This window comes from Pteropus alecto, unplaced genomic scaffold (assembly GCF_000325575.1).
Source record: "Pteropus alecto unplaced genomic scaffold, ASM32557v1 scaffold5, whole genome shotgun sequence".
Lineage (NCBI taxonomy): Eukaryota > Metazoa > Chordata > Mammalia > Chiroptera > Pteropodidae > Pteropus > Pteropus alecto.
Window position 1 is genome coordinate 14,650,377 of NW_006441953.1, and position 20,369 is coordinate 14,670,745.

General features: G+C 31.4%; 1 protein-coding gene across 2 annotated transcripts in view; it reads right to left on the bottom strand.

The window, feature by feature from the left end:
- PCDH7 (protocadherin 7) overlaps positions 1 to 20,369 on the bottom strand; it is a 245,610-nt gene that overhangs the window by 26,032 nt on the left and 199,209 nt on the right. Inside the window, exon 3 of one of the 2 annotated variants that reach the window (XM_015594941.2) lies at positions 11,097 to 11,200. The exons of the other annotated variant lie outside the window; for it this stretch is intronic. Coding sequence (XP_015450427.1) covers positions 11,112 to 11,200 — 89 coding nt within the window. The 3' untranslated portion in view covers positions 11,097 to 11,111. Of the gene's footprint in view, positions 1 to 11,096; positions 11,201 to 20,369 lie in introns of those variants that run through there. 2 annotated transcript variants of the gene reach the window in all.

Sequence of the window (20,369 nt, forward strand, 5' to 3'; positions counted from 1 at the left end):
TCTTCCTCCCTTCTTTCCTCCCCCTTCCCACTTCCTCCTTCTACCTTCTCTTTTTTTTCCTTCCTTTCTTCTCTCCTTTCTTTCTTCCTTTCTTCCTCCCTCCCCTCCCTTTTTTTTTTTAGCCTTCTTAGCTTCCTATTTCAAATCATCCATATAATGTCTGTAGGAACTATTGGGATCTTAATGCATGTTATTATGTTATCATTTTACAGGTGAGGAAATAAGTGGTTAGACTATCTATCAAAATTCAATAGATGACAATTCAGTGTAAATGCTTTGCTCTGCCAGCCAATTACTCATTGATTAAGTCTATGTTTCCTTTCATTTAGGACTTGTGCTAAATAAAATGAAAGCTCTCAATTATTTATTTAAAGTAAAAGATAAAAAATAAATAACCATTTACTAAAGTAGATAAAGGCACATATTTTTAACACTGTAAACAATTTGAGATAAAAGTCAAGTTTCATTTTCAGTTTAAGTGTCTAAGAGTTTCATTATCAAGAAAGTAAATCCTTAGACACCAGGGTCATAGGCACTAAAGTAACCAACAAACTCTTGAAATTGATTTAATGCCATCAGACTGCTGGAAGAATAAGTAAAACATACACATTTTACTTATATATATAATATACATGCTATTGTATGAAATGTGCTTTCATGTAAGCTATAACCATGTCAAAGTAAAGTCCATAACATTGAATAATAATGATTTATCTTTTTCTTTTCCGAAAAGGCTTAGCAATGAGCAGTTATAATACTTAATTTTACTTTTTCCTAAAAAGATATAACTCACCCAATAAGACAAAACAATTTATATCTCTGACATTTGGACTTTATGAGAGCCCTGAAAATAGTTCATCAATTTAATTACTAATGGTACCGTATATATCACATATTGCCTTAGAGCAAACCACTTTGCAATCTCGTAGGTATTTATAATAAATTCTTGGCCTAAAAACTCTCCTCATATTGCTAAAATGCTCCTTTTAGTGGCCTTCAATTTATGAGCGAAATTCAAAAACATAGTCATTTTCATTATTGAATCTCATAAATAAATTACTTAGGAGGTAAAAGTTAAACATATATTAAAGCATCACTGCAATACTTAAATAATAATATCTTTAGAAAATGTTAGTGATATTTGTACCAAACTGTAGATGATTTATTACTTTTTTATACTTTCTGAACCTTCTAATTTTGCTTATCTAGTGCTTTGAACCCCACACTCGAAACAGTAAGCAGGCTTCTCCCTCCCTATAAAATATAACGAACACTTAAATAATTGATATCTCCTTGAAGTACTGCTAACTTTTATTAGTTACATTAAAATAAAATGGCTAAAATATGACTATGTTTGGAAATTCTGTTTACTTAGTAATATACTTTTTAAATATAATTAGTAAAATTATTTTATGATTTGTTTCTTCATGATACTTTTCTTAAAAATTTACTCTTAAATTGGTAATAAGATCATTTGTTTTTTGAATTTTATCACTCACTATTTTAATGACAGCAATGATTTATTGTATGAAAATATTGATATACTTGTTCTTGATTAAACTAGGTAATTGTTAAAATTATTTCTTATAAAATCAGTCAAAATTCTATATACTTTAAAAGTAGTATGGTGTCTCATAATCATTTACTTCAGTTGTAAATCATTTCACTTCCAAATTGAAGTAATTTATTTTGTTAAAATATCACCAGAACTGTAAGGTGTTTGGCTAAAAATTCATGTGTGCTTTTTTTCCTTATAAATCATACTAAATTCTTCTAAAAACTAAAAAAAAAAAAAAAAAGCTTGTCAAAAGGAGACTTTTGTTACACAAAATATATTTCATTTTATAAAGTTATTTAAATCCAAAAGTAATGAATTATAGTTTTAAATATGCATGGGTATATTTCCTTTGTGATATATAATGTCCTGATACCAGCATTGAGGCAACCCAGAGAGTCATAAATAGGTTCTGTATTCTTTGATACGTATTTGATAAGGTTGCTATGTTTACATAACACTCATATATCCATGACATATATTCTTGAAATGTTAAAAAAGAGCCAATCTGCCCTGTTAACCGTATGAGACATCTAAAAAGGACTCTAAAGCAGGCCTGACAGGGTACTACTATTTTCTTATTTCTTTCACTCTCACTTTTCTGTGTTCCCATTCTAAAAGTTTATCATATTAAAAAAATACTATAACCTCTCTTATGTCACTGAGTCTTTCCATGCACCTGTACTTTGTTTTCATTTTAATTGATATCTTCCTCTCTTTACTTTCTCATGGTAAAACACTCTACCTATCCCAGATCCACATATATTTTTAGTCTCTAAGGCATAACCACAATTTGCTTAAGTTCAAGCATTGCAAAACATAACCAAATAACTTGATTTCTGCTTCTTTTCCCACTACTAATCAAGTCAAAAATATTTGGATATTCTCTTCTAATCTAATGTGATCCAGCAGACTTTTCAGTAAAGAAAGTTGGTGCGTTAGCTGGAAGTTACTTTTCCACTGATTTCCATGATACAATTAGACTTCCTGGAAGAAAATGTCTTATGGGCATATACAAAAAATACTACACAAAATCTGTTTAATTCACATATTTAAAGACATATAATGTACAAAATCTTTTGGATAACTGTTTCAGAAATAAAAAAGTCATTGATAGCATGGTGCTTTATTTGAAAAAAAAAACTTTAAAATAAATTATTCAAAATATCTTTAGAAAAGCATCAGCCCTCTCAATCTCATTTTTTGTTCTGATAAATATAGAAATCAGTAAAACTTTAGCATTATGAATGAATTGTCCACTACCCTTATAAAAGTAAGATAATTTTAAAATTAGATCTATATTTCTTTGTTGTTTAAAAATATTTTCCTACATTTTCTCCACTACTTGAACACATTGGCTTTTTATATTGCTATACTCAACAAAGATCACAAAAAATTAAAATTCTGAGCAATATGCGCTACAATGTCTGAGGAAATTAGCTAATATCCTCGCCCCCCTGGAAATTAGCTAATATCCTCTTACAACCAGTTAATATCCTGTGTTAACAATCCTCATTATAATCAGATATTCTATTTATTAAATGAATGCCTACTGTCCTGATTAGAGTGGACAGGAAGACTTACATAATGATAATTGAGTCTGGTTAATGCTTATGATTGGAAGTCTTTGGCGACTTGCTCTGCTTTGTTCAGTGTAAACTCTGGAGGTGCTAGCCACAAGATAGTGGTGATATTATTCAGATCCCGATTTTAAGTTGGAATATATTTTTGACTGGTTTCACTTCTGACAAAAGTAGCTAGTCAGTTACAAAGAATGTCTGTACTGTCCAACTTACAGAAGGGTGCCAACTTTAACGCCTTTCCAGGAACACAGCAGACTACACTACCTAGTATTTTTCTGTTTCTTATGAATAAAGTTGTTTGCTCATTTCCCTATTTTATCTATATCATTAGTGCATCCAAACACACACAAAAAAACCTGTCGGCTCCCCAAGATCCATACCTTTAAGCAAGCTACTGCACTGTTTGGTTACTCCCGAATGGGATTAAGAAAATCTGGATCACAGATCTCTCACTAACTGAATGACCTTTAAAAAGTTACTAAAACAAAACAAAACAAAACCATGAAAAAAACACTGAATTTCGAAATGATAAATTTTCAAAATATCTTCCAGACAAAATTATTTCATGCGAATGCTTTATGTTTCACACCTTAACAAATTGAAAACAATCAATCATTAATTTATTTTTGTACATAATATCGATTACAACTTTTAATTTAGTCAGTCATACTGCAATAAAAATTAACATTCAAAAAGAATAAAATACCTAGGAATAAATTTAACCAAGGAGGTAAAAGACCTTTACTCAGAAAGCTATAAATCTTTAAAGAAGACACAAATAAATGGAAGGATATACCGTGCTCATGGATAGGAAGAGTTAACATTATCAAAATGTCTATACCACTCAAATCAATCTACAGATTCAGTGTAATCCCTGTCAAAATGCCAAGGGCATTTTTCACAGAACTAGAACAAATAATACTAAAATTTATATGGAACCACAAAAGACTCCTAATAGTCAAAGAAATCTTGAGAAAGAAGGACAAAGTTGGAAGTATCATACTGATATCAATCTGTAATACAAGGCTATAGTAATCGAAACAGCATAGTCCTGGCATAAAAACAGACACATAGATCAATGGAACAGAAGAGAGCCCAGAAATAAATCCATGCCTATTGGGTCAATTAATCTATGACAAAGGAAACTAGAATATACAGTGGAGTAAAGACATTCTCTTTAATAAATGGTGTGGGAAAACTGGGCAAATACAAGCACAAAATTTAAACTAGACCACTTTCTTACACCATATACAAAAATAAAGTCAAAATGGATTAAAGACTGTGATGTATGACTTGAAAGCATAAAACTCCTAGAAGAAAACATAGGCAGTAAACTCTTTGATATTGATCTTAGCAATATTTTTTTGCATATGTATTCTTGGACAAAGGAAACAAATGAGACTACAACAAACTAAAGAATTTTTGCAGAGTGGAAGAAACCATCAACAAAACAAAATCTATTGAATGAAAGAAGATATCCACCAATGATATAGCTGGTAAGGGATTAATATCCAAAATACATAAGAAACTCATAAAACTTAATATCAAAAATAAAAAAATAAAAACAACAAAAATTCCTCTAATTAAAAAATGAGCAGAGGACCTGAATAGACATTTCTCCAAAGAGCATATACAGATGGCCTAGACATCTGAAAAAATGTTCAACATCACTAATTCAGAGAAATCAAATTAAAACCACAATGAGATATCACCTCACACCTCTCAAGTGTTGGAAGGGTATGGTAAAAAGGGAACCCTCATGCATTGTTGGTGGGATTGTAAACTGGTGCTGCCACTATGGAAAACAGTATGGAGGATCCCCCCAAAAATATATTGGAACCACCATATAACCCAGCAATTCCACCTCTGTGGTGTATTTATCCAAAGAAATTGAAAATACAAATTTGAAAAGATATATGTACCTTTATGTTTATTATATAGCTAAGATATGGAAGCAACCTAAGTGTCCATCAATAAATGAATCGATAAAGAAGATATGGTACATATATATAATGGAATATTACTCAGTTGTAAAAATGAACAAAATTGTGCCATTTGTGATGATGTGGATGGACCTAGAGGGCATCGTGCTAAGTGAAATAAGACAGAGAAAAACAAATATTATATGATTTCATTTATATGGAATCTAAAGAACAAACAACCAAACAAAACAGAAACAAATTCATAGACACAGAGAACAAACTGATGTTTGCCAGATGAGAGAGGGATTGGAGGATTGGTAAAAACAGTCAAGGGATTAAGAAGTACAAATTTCCAGTTGTAAAAATAGTCCTGAGGTTGTAAATTACAGCCTAGGGAATATAGTCAATAATATTATAATAATTATGTATGGCGTCTGATGTGTACTAGATTTATCTGGGGGGATCCTTGTGTAAGTTATATAAATGTCTAATCACTATGCTACATACCTGAAACTAATATAATATTGCATGTCAACTGTGATTGGAAAATAAATTAATTTAAAAAATAAAATAACATTCAAAATAGACAAGATAGAGAGTAGAGTCCTAGATACAGAAGAAGTGATGGTTCCACAAATGAAAAGTAGTGACTTTTTTTCTGAAAAATAGCTTTGATAAGATAAACACACTTCACTAGAACACATAGATAGGCTAACAGATATACTGTATTAAAAATTTTCAATCACCAAGTCCAATGAAATCTTTGAGAATTATGTCACCAAATTCCAGTACTGAATTATCACTATTATTATGTCTGACAATTATCATGGCATCACAGACCACTAGGGCTGGAATTCATTTTATCTTACTTGTTATCTTATGAATGAATTCCTCTAATAACTATTTTGAAAAATTATCATGTAATCTAAGTTTTAACATCTTCAGTGATATAGGTTTCAGAACACAGACTATTCTATGGAGCAGATTTTATTGAGCATTTCTTAAGGAAATAAATTTTATCAACATAAGAAAGCAATTTTCTCCCATTTAAGGCTATTAGCATTTGCTCTTTCAAAAATTACAAAGAATGAGTCAAATCCTATGTCTCTCTTCTACATTAAAGTGTTTTAAATATCTCAAGTGTCTTTCTTTTCCTCAACCTGCCCTCTTTAGCGCACCAAGTGTTCTAGTATACAAATATTTTAAAAGAACAAGAGGTATCTATAATAACAACAACAACAAAAAAAAAACAGCTTAAGTTGTTAATAACCATCAAAAAATTTCCTTTTGAGTTAGAAACCTTCTTGGAAATTATGTAAAACAAACCTGTGCATAAAAGGTAATTGATCACATAATCATAGCACTACATGCTCTGAGTCAAAGCAAGTTCTCAGAATGCTTCTCAGGAGAAAGCTCCAGAAAGAAAATAAGTCAATATATGTTATCACTGAAGACTATATCCCTGATTTAACTTGGTATCCATATTTTACATAAGAGAAGACTATGTCCCAAGGAGGTTGAACATAGTTTATTGGCAAACCTAAAACAAATTCCAATTTCTAAAATTCCTAGTCTTTCATATTTTGTAGGAAGTTGGAAGTTACTTTAAAAATCAGCTAGTAAAATCCCTCATTTTGGTAAAGTAAGTGAGGTCTTAAGTGGTTAAGTCATTAACTCTTATCTCCTGCATTTCAGTCCCCTATTTCTAAAAGATTTTAAATTAGACCTGTTGCACACAACTTATAACTTCAATAGCAGTAATAGACAAAGCAGATAAGAGGTTTTCAGTTGTTAAAACTATTGCCTTAGAATCTTATATACAATCAAATACCTAAAGGGCATTTCTTTGGGAATCGAATCTATAAAAAGCAAAACAGGGAACATATATTTATACAACTTACAAAGCCACATTCAGTATTACAGAGAAAGAAATTTATGTAGGCACCGGAGATTTGCAGAATATAAAGTCAATCACTGTAATTACCATATGAGAGGCATTCATTAAGATTATATAGGTTCATAATATATGAGACACATTTGAAAATGGAAATCTTGGGTAGGGTCAGAGAAAAGGCACATGGCATAAAAGGTATTCACTGCCAGCAAATTAATTAAATTTTCTAGTTCTAGAAAAGGCCATATATTCTATGTAGGCACTAACCGAAAGTCAGATGTGTAGGGCCTCTGAGCGAGTGCCATAATCTGCTCATAAATAAGACTCACCAAAGGACAATGACAGCAATCTGACTTTAAGGAAGAGTTCACACAAATGAAGAATTTACTTTTCAGGTGCCTTTATCAGGGAAGGTCTGTATCTTCCAGGATGTGCTTTACACATCTTTCAATCTTATTTTGAGCAATTTTGACCTCTATGTGTGTAACATATTGTTATACATGAGCACATGTTATCAGTCATCAAAGACAACAATTTGCATTGATAACATAATTTTTGTTTTGTTTTGCTTTTTTATTTCTCTTCTCCTTCCACTGATATTATTATCTAGCTAAAGATTTGTTTTTAGTGCCAAATTTGTAAGAATGGTGAATGCGCTTCTCAGGAAAAGATCCTTTTCAGGCACCAACCAAACAAAAATATGTATTCAATTAAAAAACAAAAAGTAAAGATTGAAAATTCTGTACCTACTTTTATCTTTATTTTTTATATTAATTCATTTTTCAATATTTTTTCATTTATTTATATATATTTCTTTATATATTGTACTATACTATACTATGTACTATTTAAACAACACCTTTATTATGTATTAATTAAGGTCAAAACTATAAGCCATTTTAAACTGCATCTCCTTTTTTTCTCTCTAAAGGTATTTAAATGAATTGTCTGAGTTCTTCAAACTGACCAACTATGACAATATACACAGGAGAAGTCCATCCTGAATTTCTTTTTTTATGAAAAAGCAGTTTTTACTGAAGGAATGCTAAAAGGACTTGCAACCAAGTAACACAGAGCAATTAATAAGACTGGGGCCATACCCCAGAAGAGGATGTATGGAGAAACACTGAATATCTAGACGTCATGACGGTGTCTGTCTGAATTTACGTCCTGGAAATACTTTCGTTTGGAAAAGGAATGGATCTCATTTTATGTTTCCCCAAAGGGAAAACCCAGAAAGGCAAATTTTGACTCAATATAAGAAAAAGCCAAGAAGTTAAAGATGTCCCCAAATAGAGTGAGCTACCTCTGGATTTTGTGTCGCCGGGAATGTATGCACAATCTAAGACTGGATTGGTTGACCATAATGTCTCTATCAAGTCTTAAAATTCCATGACTAATGTAGTAAAAATTTGTTTATGCTCCAAACACTCCACATGAAGAAAATAAATATGAAATGATCCTATATTCACAGAGCTAACAGATTGATTAATTCTATGATCATCCCGGTAGGCAGCATGGTAGGGAGGGATATTTTGACTTATATCCTAATTTTTTATCAAGCCCTGTCTCAACTGTATTCTCTAGGCACAACCTTTTTAGTTCTAAATACATAGCTCCAAGTTATGCCCTTAACTTGCTTTCAAAAGCACTGTTTCCACAGATAAAAGTCCTAGAAAAATATAGTGTACACAAATCAACATATCTTAACTTGCCCTTTCTCTTTACGGTTATTTTACCTCAAAGGTTTTTCTAAGAATATAGAAACACAAAGTCATAAATAAAGTTCTTTTTCTATAGCTGCATTGATTTTCTTCCCTCCAATTTTATTTCGTATTCTTTTAAAGTCTTCTCAGTGTCCATCGTTTTCATTTATGTTTCCTTCAATTTTTTTAAGGTTTTCTATTTATTCACTTTTCCAAAATCTTTTTGTTTCTTTTTCTCAAAGATTTATTTTTTTCTTCTTGGTTTATCCTCTTTTTCTCATCTATATTTTATTTCTCTACTTTTGCTTTTTTTCTTGATAAACTAATACTTTTTTCCTACATGGTGCATAGTCCCTTTGTTTACTTATCATGTAAAAAAGAATTTATCTTATACCTTTCCTTAAAAATTTAAAACATTTTTGTTTAATTTTCTTCTTTCCATATGAAATACATCTATGCTTCTTTTTTGTCACTAAGATTTGATAAATTTTACAAGATTTAAATTATCTTTCTTCTGCATATACAATTATTTTATACTTGATTTTTAATTGCAGGTCTTAAATTAATTTTGAGGAAATATAATGAATTGTTTTTTATGATATAATACATTTACTCATTTGTGAAGCTAATAATAGTCCAGAGCCACAGCTAAGGGAGATAAAAACAGAGTAGAGGGAAGTATAGATGCGGAGAAGGGTCCATATGAGGGTACAAGAGATAAATGACTTTTTTATAAGCATTCATTCATTTGTTCAACATTTAGTGAGTAACAAACACTGTAGAATAGAAGAGTTCATAAAGGATGAGATAGAATCATTGTTCTCTAGAAAAAAAGAAGAGTATAAATGAGAGTCCTAGCTTTGCTTAGGAGGAATCAGGAGAAGCTATCTAAGATATATCCCACTTTAGATTTCTCCAAGACTCATTTTTTTAATCTATAAATATGGATAATAATAATAATTTCTATCTTAAAATTCCTCCATGTGACTAAATTAAGAAAATGAAGATTAAGCTCATTAACATTATTCCTGACCTACAATAAAACTTCAGTATATGTTTGCTGTTGTTATTGTTGTAAAGTTTTCCAAACATACCAAGAGAAAAGGATCCCCAGATAGAGGAACCCAACAATGCAAAGGCCTGTGGACATGAAAGATTATACCTATTGAGAAAGACATGGAGGCTAGAGCACAGTGTGCATCCAGGGTAAAAGTATAACATATAGACTAGAAATGTGAGTAGGAAAAGGATCAAGAAGGAAACCAAAGAGTTCAAAGCTTTATTGGATAAGAGGCCACACATTTCTGAATGAAGAGTTAACTGTCCAGCCTTTAAAGGTTAATGGCCACATCAATAAAATTATGTTTAAATCAAAATGGTTTCTTTGGTTTTGTACACAAACAAGTCTTAATTATGCTATCATTTTAAAGAATATCACAAATAACACTGCCATACACCTATGGACACACTCGCTGTTTTGGTTTTTTTTTAAAGACATCTGCCAATAATCTCCCTAGCCCAAAGGTAGTGTTCTAGTCACATGTCTCAAAGATCCTGATAGAGTCACAACGATGCAATATAGAACATGACACATCCTCAAAACAAGCTCCTGCAGGAGCTAGGAGGACCAGTTCCTCTAGTATAGAAAGGAAATCAAGAATGTGGGTGTTTCCTTGTGATGACTGAGTGTTTATGTTTTATAGGATATGACTGTGCTGGAGTTTGAGCCCTGAGGGACTAACTCCTTTCAAAATGCAGCAGCCTGAACGAGGTAATCTTGGGACTGCTAAAGGAAACAGTCCCCCCTACACCCCCTCCCCGCACCCGACATCACCTTCAAATGCCACCAGCTGAGTTGACACAGAAAAGTTTTGCAGAAAGCGATTAGCATACATTCAGATTTCACATCTGAACGACATGGCTTTTTAGGGTATTTAGATTTATTTGAACTGGCTTATACCTATTTTCTATAATCAGATGAGTAAGCATTATAATTAATGTGCATAAAATTTTGTGCAATGCTTTTGAAAATCTAAATGTTATAATAATGAAATACTGATTTAAAATTCACAAAACATTCCCATTTTACACTTTTCAAAGGTATGTTATATAACAATTGTTTGAAGAACGGTAAAAGTGGCATACACGTTCCTTTTCTTTTCTATACAATCAGTTAAGAAACCTGCATAGAGCCTTTCTCTGAAAATGACATCATTAATTCTTCTGTCCTCTTTACATTTAAAACATATATCTATAACTCTGTAGAGAATTATGAAATGCAGAACATGCTGAAATATGTAAAGATATACTCAGGTTGAATAATTCTTCCAAATCAGTAGGCTCTGTGTAGGGGATAAATGCATCTTCTACATGTAAAAGAGACAGACTATTAATAGAGAACGCAGAAAAGGGACAGCTGCACTGCTTCATGGGAACCACCATACCTGTTGATTAATGGAGAGGCCTTAACAGCACTCTTCTTCCATGCGTCTTGCCATGAGGAAAGGGAAGGAAGGGAAAGGTAGTGATGGCAGCAACACCTGGGGAAGGGAGATGGGGAAATATGTAAAGGGAAAATCAGCAGCCCCTACGCAATGGTGTCCATCCATAGGCCTGGCCAATAAAACAATTTCCAAAATCCCTGAGCTTGTTTTCTTTCCCTTTTTTTTTTTTTTTTAATTTAGATCAACTTCAAAGATAATTTAAAGAAGTTAGGTATTTTGAAAGGAATTAATCTGAATATTCTCACTGCTATAATCTACCAAGTCTAGGGAGATGGGGCTGCAACATATAACAAGCTACCATTTTATTCTCACTTTTTGGTGAGACAAGGTAGCTTAAGGCAGGCCTTGAATATATGGATATAGATTTTTTTTTATAACAGATTTAAGAAAACAATAGAATAAACATTTCTCTATATATGTATTTTTTTTCCCAACACACAGTAGGATCATCATCATTTCCTCTCTCTGCCTCTATCTAATTGCTATATAACTGGCACACAAAGCATCTTCCTCTTTATATTCTCCTAAGAATAGATAGTTATGGTATCAAAACAACTTCAACTTGTTAACTTAATAAAAAATAATTAAATTTAGTAGAAATCTTATATACTGCAAGAGGACAAACTTATAAAAGTTACAAAAAGGTTCATGTTTTAATTATATTTTTGTAGACTTGATTTTAATTGGGACTGTATATGTTTTAAAAAGTAAATATATAGAAATATATGGAAGAAAATAAAGTGAAAATGTTTAATAAACAGTTGATAATAACAGTAAATTATTTGAATTTTAATAGTGGTTAATTGCTTTAATAATATCAACATATGAGAGAATACTACATCTGAAAACCAAACACTGCTACAGATTTTGCTTTTAGTATTTATTTTTAAAGAAATCTTTAACTTTATATGTTTATATTAAATAAAAACTACATGTGAAAAATAATTTTTAACACTATTTAGAGAAGCATTTATACATAATAGAGAAAAATTTACACAGAAACATCCATACTTTATGAAGAAAAAAAGATATTCCATTGTGTTGGGGGTTATTGATAGTAGAGGAGGCAATACATGTGAGGAGGTGGGGGGTATAAGGGAAATCTCTGTGCCTGTTCTAAGTTTTATTGTGAACCAAAACTGCTCTAATAATATAGTCTTAATAAAAAAAAAAAAATTTAAGTAAAAACAAATTTTAAAAAAAATAGGAAGAAGAAATTAATTTTTTCATATGTGGAAAAAAATGTTTTGACTCTCAACACCACTATGTTTCTTACTGTATTATTTATAAAAGAGCTGGGCATTCTTGAATTTTTCTCTAAAGACAGGGATTTTCATGAATGCATGTTTGCATTCTTGTTTCTGACTGTGATTCTAACCTTTAATCCTGATGTTTAGGAAAGCCGCTATCACAAAGACCTTTGGGTTTGGAGCATGATAATCCTTTTAGTCTTGCCTTAATCCTGTTTAGACAGGGTGCCTCAAAATTTTCCAATTTCTCAACTTCTCTGGGCTTTGACACACTGCTTACTATTAGCCATCATCTGATTAAAATAACATGACCCACCTAATGCTTAGGAAACAGTATTAGTCAACTCTTGAAGAACTTGGAAACTAATTGGTTATCGTAAAAGATTAGCATCAAAAAATTCTGAGGGCATATGTGGTATCTGGGTATGTTGAATTAAAAGAAAACTGAAAGTAGCAAACAGTTCTTTCTGATAGAACTGAATATGATTTTTTGTAGCTTTGCTTTTTTTCTTATAAATTTTTGATTTTGTATTTTATTTTAAAATGTTGTTATACATAACATTTTAAAATGTACTCTCTAAAATTAAAACCTAAATATTCCAATAAAGTTAAAGTGAAAAAAATAAAATAATAAACCTAGTTATTCCTACCTTTAAATATTCCTCAGTAATTACTTTGGGATCAGCATTTTGTCTTTGGAAGAATCAAATGTGGGAATTTCACAAGGCATAAAAGAAAAAAAGAATCCACATGCTTTTTATTTGTATTGAAATACTTGTGTGAAATACAGCATTTTTTGGTACATGGGTCCCTAATAGCCCATGGATTTTATATATAGTAAATTCTACCTCTGACTTTAGGAAAGGCAGATTATAATGAGGTGATATACTTGGAAATTACACTGCACTATAAGAGAGAGAAAAATAACCAAAGGTATATTTATGAGAAACTTTGAAAAATAAATATACGTATGCAAAACACAGAACACTAATAGTAAAACTTATCGAGATGTAACAAGTAATATAAAATAATTTTATAAATAGCTGGGCTTATAAATAACTGAAATAACATAAAATGATAACCAAAAAGATCAAATTGATTTTAAAGAGTCATGAATTCATAGGGTTGAGAATAGAACTTTATAGATTAAGAGACATAAAATGAAAGATTATTTTTTCATATTTGAAAGGCAGAGGTCAGGATAATAAAATAATCTTGGTACTAAAAAGGTATCTAGTAGAAATTTGTTTATGTACAATGATATGAGCTAGATTTTTTACCTGGGTAGAAAAAGGAAAATGCACCATATGACACATGAAGATGGAAAGATGGTTTATGATTATTGACAATAAAGAGTTTGTGATGACACTGGTTTTCCAAAAGGAGAGAAATTCTCTGTCAAGTAGTTGAAACAATAAGAATATTATAGAGAATACTCTGAGTTGGCCGACGGTAAAGTCTGCCTCTTCTACTTTCTAGTTTGGGAAATATTTATGATCACAGTAGAAATACCAATATTAAGATATTGATATTAACAGCTATGTGATTTAGTGAAACAACCACAGAGAACACAATGCCAAACTATATACTAAAGAGAAATAAGGCACAAGGCTTGATTCATATCCTCAAGAAATACAATCTTTAGGTGAGGAACAAAAACAGGGGTTGAACTTTGAAGTACTTCCAAGTTAAAAGTGATAGATAACGGTTGTAAACTTTGATAAGACAGGTACTGAGCTTCCTAAAAAGACTGGGTAGGATATGGGTAAAGGATGGGAGAAATAAATAGTTTGCAGAAAAGAAGCTGACACAGCTTAATACGGCATGGTGGGGAGGAGGTTGTTGAGTGCTAGGGAATCTTAAATTATACAGACTAGATTGCATAGTGAAAAGTGCAGTGGAATGCACCTTCATATGTAGAAGAGACACATCGAACAATATATTATAGAAAGATGAATTAGGCAATGGAACTGCAGTCTTCTGCTTAATATCAGTAAACCTTTATCAAAACCTAGTGCATCTGGCACAAGGATATATGAGAAAAGGCTATTACTATACTGCATAAACATTCCTGATAACAGTACTATTATCCTTATCCTATCTGTGAGGTCCATCTTTTTTTTTTTTTTTTTTTGCAGCACTCAAACAATGATGTTCTTCATTCTCTCTTGAAATAAGCCATGAAAGGGGAACTCGCCAGTGCAGGTTCACTAGCAACTTGAAAACACATTCTAGCTCTGGGTCTGGGTCTCGTTCTTACCCAGGGCTCTTCTGAACACAAACAGTCCAGTACATTCCTCTGGATAGGCCATGCTCTATGTACTGACCTGGTTCAGATTTTTTCATTCTCCTTCTTGCTAATAGTAGCTGGATAATTATACATAAAGGGCATTTTAATAATCACAGTGCTAGTGCCCACAGTGTGTGTGTGCCCGGCTGGAGTGTGGAGTGGCTGGCTTGTTTCCTTGTGATAACTGTGGTGTGATGGGATTGAGATCTGCCCCAGTGGTGACATGGAGAGCAGGAATTTGAAAACCTTTGAAGAGGAAGGAATGCTACATGTTTTTGTAGCACTCAGGAAACTGCGTTACGGCAGATATTCCACTGTCCAATTCGGTTATTGTTAATGAGGAACAAACATTTTTAAAGTATAAAATATACAGTCATATAAACCCTGAATGAGGTTATCAGTCAGGTCTTCACTACGGAGACAAGGAAGAATAAAACATAAAATACAAGGAAAAAAATAATTGGCGTAGGAAACACCTGAATCTTTTTTATCAATAAAAATTATAACTGATTTAGGATGAAATGATATTTGGTTCTCTGAGTGTTAATGGTATGTATCTAGTATCCTGTATTATATTTTATATTCTTAATATTTAAAGGCATAAATTGTATAGGTTAATGGCAATAAAAATCAGCTAAGTAAAAATGTTTAATATTACTAGCTTCCATCTTTAGTAAAATAATTGTATAATGAAGAAATTAGGAAATAATATAAAAAGGATTTAAGTGTAAACCTTACCTACTAACACTAATCTACATTTTAATTGGGTTTGATGTATGTATAAATTTAAAAATATGATATATTAATGCTAGTACATGGTGTTTCAAATTTCTTAACTCTAGTAGAATAAATCATGAAATATTCTTTTCTTTTTTTCTCTTTAACTAAAGATGTTCGTTATTTAATATTATACACTGCTTCCTGAAATTAATTTTCATAATGACTGATTGTTGCCATATATAAATCTGGAGTTATGATAAATTTTCCTGATGTTTTTATTAAAATTTCAAAATTTAGTTTCATTATAAACATTTTATAAAGTTTCTAGCAATATAATATTTTGCTTAATTATTTTCAAATTTATAATGTTTTACAAATCTGCTCTGTCTAAAAATCACACAATTTATAGCTATAACAAGAGCTGTTGTGCCCTGTATAAAAACTAGTATCATACCTGAGTACCTGATTTGTCAGTTAATTCACTGAGTAGTGTTCACTTGTAAGTTTAACTTTAATTAATACATGATTTTATTCAATTGATATACTTAACATTCTAAATTTACTTTTTAAAACATATATATTTTAATGTGAGTTTTGCTCATTCCCTTTTTGACTCATAATTGAGTAAAATGATAAAATTATGAAAAGCCTGTTCTCACACTGGAAATTTATAGTCTCTGCAACTAAAGGTTGTTATAGCAATTTGATTATTCAGCTTTGTTCAGCAAATATTCAGTTAGTGCTCAATCTGTGCTAGACACTGCTTTAGCCAGAAGTACTCAAACATTTGAGTTTCAGGATTCCTTTGCATTCTGGAAAACTATAGAGGACGCAAAGCCTTTTGTTTTTTTTATTGGAATTTACCATCATTGATATTCACCACATTCGAAATTAAAATTAGAATACTTTAAAAATAATTAATTACAAATGGATTTGGAAACAGTCATAAATTCATTTCATGCTGACATAAATAAATTATGTTTTGAAAAATTATTGCCATATTTTCCAACCAAAAACAATAAAAATCAAGACGAGCAACACTGATACATGCTAATACAGATGTGTGCTATGCAAAGAGCTAAAGAAGAGAGTGTCAGCAAGGAGTCCACAGAACACGTGCCACTTGAGGTAAACTTTAATGAAAGAATAGAAAGAGATGCAGGTAAAAGAGGTTAAGATCATTCCAGAGAGAGAAGGGCCTGGCTAGACACAGTAGGATATAATAGAAAGAGCACAGGTTTTTTCATTTGACAGATTTTCTCCAAACCCCTTCTTAGCCACTCATTGGCTGAATGACTTTGAGCCTCCATTTGCTCATTTGTGAACTAATAAAACCTACATATTCAGAACGTCGTGAGGGTTAAGAGAGATGAAAAATGCAAAGTATTAAAATATTTCCACATGTAGTTGTTAATTAGAACACTAAGTTATATAGAGAGTTGTTGCATGTTTAAGGTGAATGAATTGGTTATCACGCTGAGGGAATACAGTGAGGTAGGGGGAGAGGATGGAAGATATAAACAAGAGTGGAAAGGGCAACAATAAAGTAGAATCAGTATGGCGGTTAAGAGTTGGTATGAGTAATTTAAACAAAAGATACATGATAATATGAAATAAACTACCTTGGAAACTCCAAAGAGTATACTTCTCATGCAGACTTTAGCAAACCCATAGCAAACCGTAATTTCTACCCAGTGCTATCCTACCCTTGCTCAAGAAAATTAAATTAAATTTAAAAATAAACTGCGATTTTAGAAAAAATATACTCCAAGATCTTTATAAATATGAAATGAAATGTGTAAAGTATAACATAGACGGTAGAAAAGTTAAGACAGAAATTTAACTGACCTCTTCTATGACTTATAAAGCTTATAAAGGTTTCTTTGACCTGAATTTTCCAGCTGTTTTTAAAATCAGATTTCAAGTATATTTTAGTAATCAATAAATGAATGAATACATAAATAAACATACATTTGACCTCATATGAAAAATGTATTAAGAATATGAAAGAGCAATTATGATGTCCTCAGCCTGGAGTTGACAATTAGCAGACTCATGAAGTCTACTAACCAGTCAACTCATTTAGAAAATAATTTTATTAAGAGTGTGGTATAAAGAGAATGTTATGATTTTTCCCCATGCTAGGTGTGTATCATCTAGATGCTATCTTTGATTTTCAAGGTGCTTCATGGATGGAATGTTAAAAAAAAAAAAAAAAACTATTTCTCAACTACAAAATTGAGATTTTCTATTCATTCCCCTTAGTTCTGTCATTTAGGTCACAGAGAAGAAAAATACACTTAGTAGAGAAGCACGGTTTTGAAATGTAAAACATCCTCTTCATCAAAGCCCAAGTTTAGAATTCTATAAAACACAATAAATATTTTATCTCGTGTATGAACACTCACTATAGTAATACACCAATGATCGATAAGAATAGTATGAATTTTAGGTGAGAAAGTTTGCAATACTCCACAAAGGGTTTATTTAGCATTAGGCTACTTTTCTTATGCAGTACGTGTTATGCTAATCAATCATTTTGACTAATTTCTCCACCACCACAATTCAACCCAGACTAAGTTATCAGAAGAGCAAGCAAATAAAATAAAACATAAAAGTCAAAGTGAAAATTGTGGATGGACCTTGGACCCAAAGGATATTAACTTATTCTTTCATAAACTCAGCAAGCATTCACTGAGCATCTACTCTATGCCAGGCCCTGCTCTAGTAGCTGGAGATATAATGAACCTGAAAACATGGTCTCTGTTTTCGTGTACCATAAAGTCTAGTAGGTAAGATATTTAATAAACAAATAAATACAGGCCCCCATTCTGTCCAACGCACAAACAAATAATTCTAGAAATTTTTTTCAAGAGTATTGTTGTAAAAATTACATACCATAAAATATGATACCAAGCTCTTCGCTTTACAAACTCTCACATCCTGACTTTGTAAATATGGATAGTAAAGCTTTATATCCAAGTAGAAAGGTGTCTAACTCTATCTGGCACTCATCATTTAGGACTTCTTTTTTTCAAAGTATAATAGATTTGGTTTTTATTACAGAGCACACATATCACAGCAAAGTGCTACATGCATAACTACAAATCAAATTGGGGAGAGGAAAGTTGTAAAGAAAAAAAAAAACTATGACAGCTTTTGTTATGCAGTGTCAACTTCAGAGATCCATGCCGGCAAAGTCCTGGCCCTTGAGAGGGGCTTTGTGACGGTGGCTGGCCCAGATTTCTGCAGCATCAGACCTAGGCCTCTGTAAGACAAGGTCATCCTGGGGTGGTGGCAGCTTGGGGACTGTCCTAATGGTTGAAATTAAATTTAGATGATAATTTTAGATGATAAAATTAGATATGATTTTTACCTTCATTTTTCTGGTCTCATGTATATTGTGCATATAGGTGACGGCAGGACATAGTAATCGACTTATGGGATAATTCTAGGATAAAATTTCCCTATTCAACCATCCTTCCCTAGGACATAATTTACTTATAGCTGAAGTTTTTCTTTTCCTTCCAATTTTCCTTGCTACCTTCCTTTTCTTAGTATCAACTACCATATTCTAACTTAGTCAAGTCAAACAACAGTTGTCAATTCTGAGTAAATTTAAACACATAAATATAATAATCTACTCATAATTAGGAAACATTTTTTTTTTTGTCAAAATGCTACAGTCTTAAATAAGATCATGAGAAGCTATGCAAAGCCATTCTGAGTTTACCCAAATGAAAATGAAAACAAAATGGATGATTTCCTTTATAAAGTCGAAATAACTCTATTCTGCACTGTTATTTATAATTTTAAACCTCAAGGAATGATTATTCATAGATATGTAGAATGGAAAAAAGTAAACCAGTCTGTTCACTCTATCCTTTATTTAAAATACTTTGCACACTGTTCTTAGTTAATGTATTTTAATTTCTTTTAAAACTCAAGTTGTTCATTGCCTATAAAACATCTCATTTGCTTCGTAAAACTTTTTTTTGGTATTATTTTCTTCTCACCATATTCATGTACAATCAAAGAGAAAAGCAGCATGCTCTAAGTTGGAATTCAGTTAATACATGAGAACACCTTTTTCAATACTGTAATTTAAATTATGTGAACTAAAATGTCAACTTTGGGCAATGCTAGTCCCTCAAAGAATATATCTTATTTCATTAGGTATGTATGAATTCATAATGTTTTATTTCAAGCCTGTAAAATATGGTATACTCTTGAGAAATCTGACAGATGATAAAACTGCATGAGTGGTACATGTGCTCATGTTTTCATATTTCCACAAAATTGCTGATTTCTTTTTATTTTAATCAGTTCTCTGACTTGGTTGAATAGCATCAACTTTAATAAACAGCATATGGGCCTGCTAATATATGTGAAGAACTTATTCTCCTCCCACCCCCAATATATATGCTCTTTTATATTTCAGTTAAATAATACATTTCCGGAGTGGGAGGGGAACTTGAAAATAAGCCATATGCTACATGAATTTCATTTTAAAAAATAATAGCAAAGTTTGTTTTAAGAATATTACATAAAAAAACTAAATCTTTGTCTTAGTATACTCTCTCTATTTGTATGTAATCCACAAAATGTACTTTTGTATTTTGCTGTTGTATATTTTTCTGTTTATAAAAATTTAATTTTATAAAAGTTTATATTGTTTGGCTAAACTTTTTCACATTTTTAAATATTTAATCAATTAATGGGGGTTCATTATATGAAGAAGATTCTTAAATCAACTTTTTTAAGTTAAAACTTTACTAACCAAACCCACTGAATTTCTCAGTAGAGTTTCAATCAAAATCAGTTCAGAAAATATGATGTTAAAAATTTCTTGAGTTCCAGACCAAAAAAATACAATCTTTAAAATGTAGACTAAAGCTTTTAAAGTTCAATTCCTGGGAGATGAAGAAGGAGGTTAAACATGTTT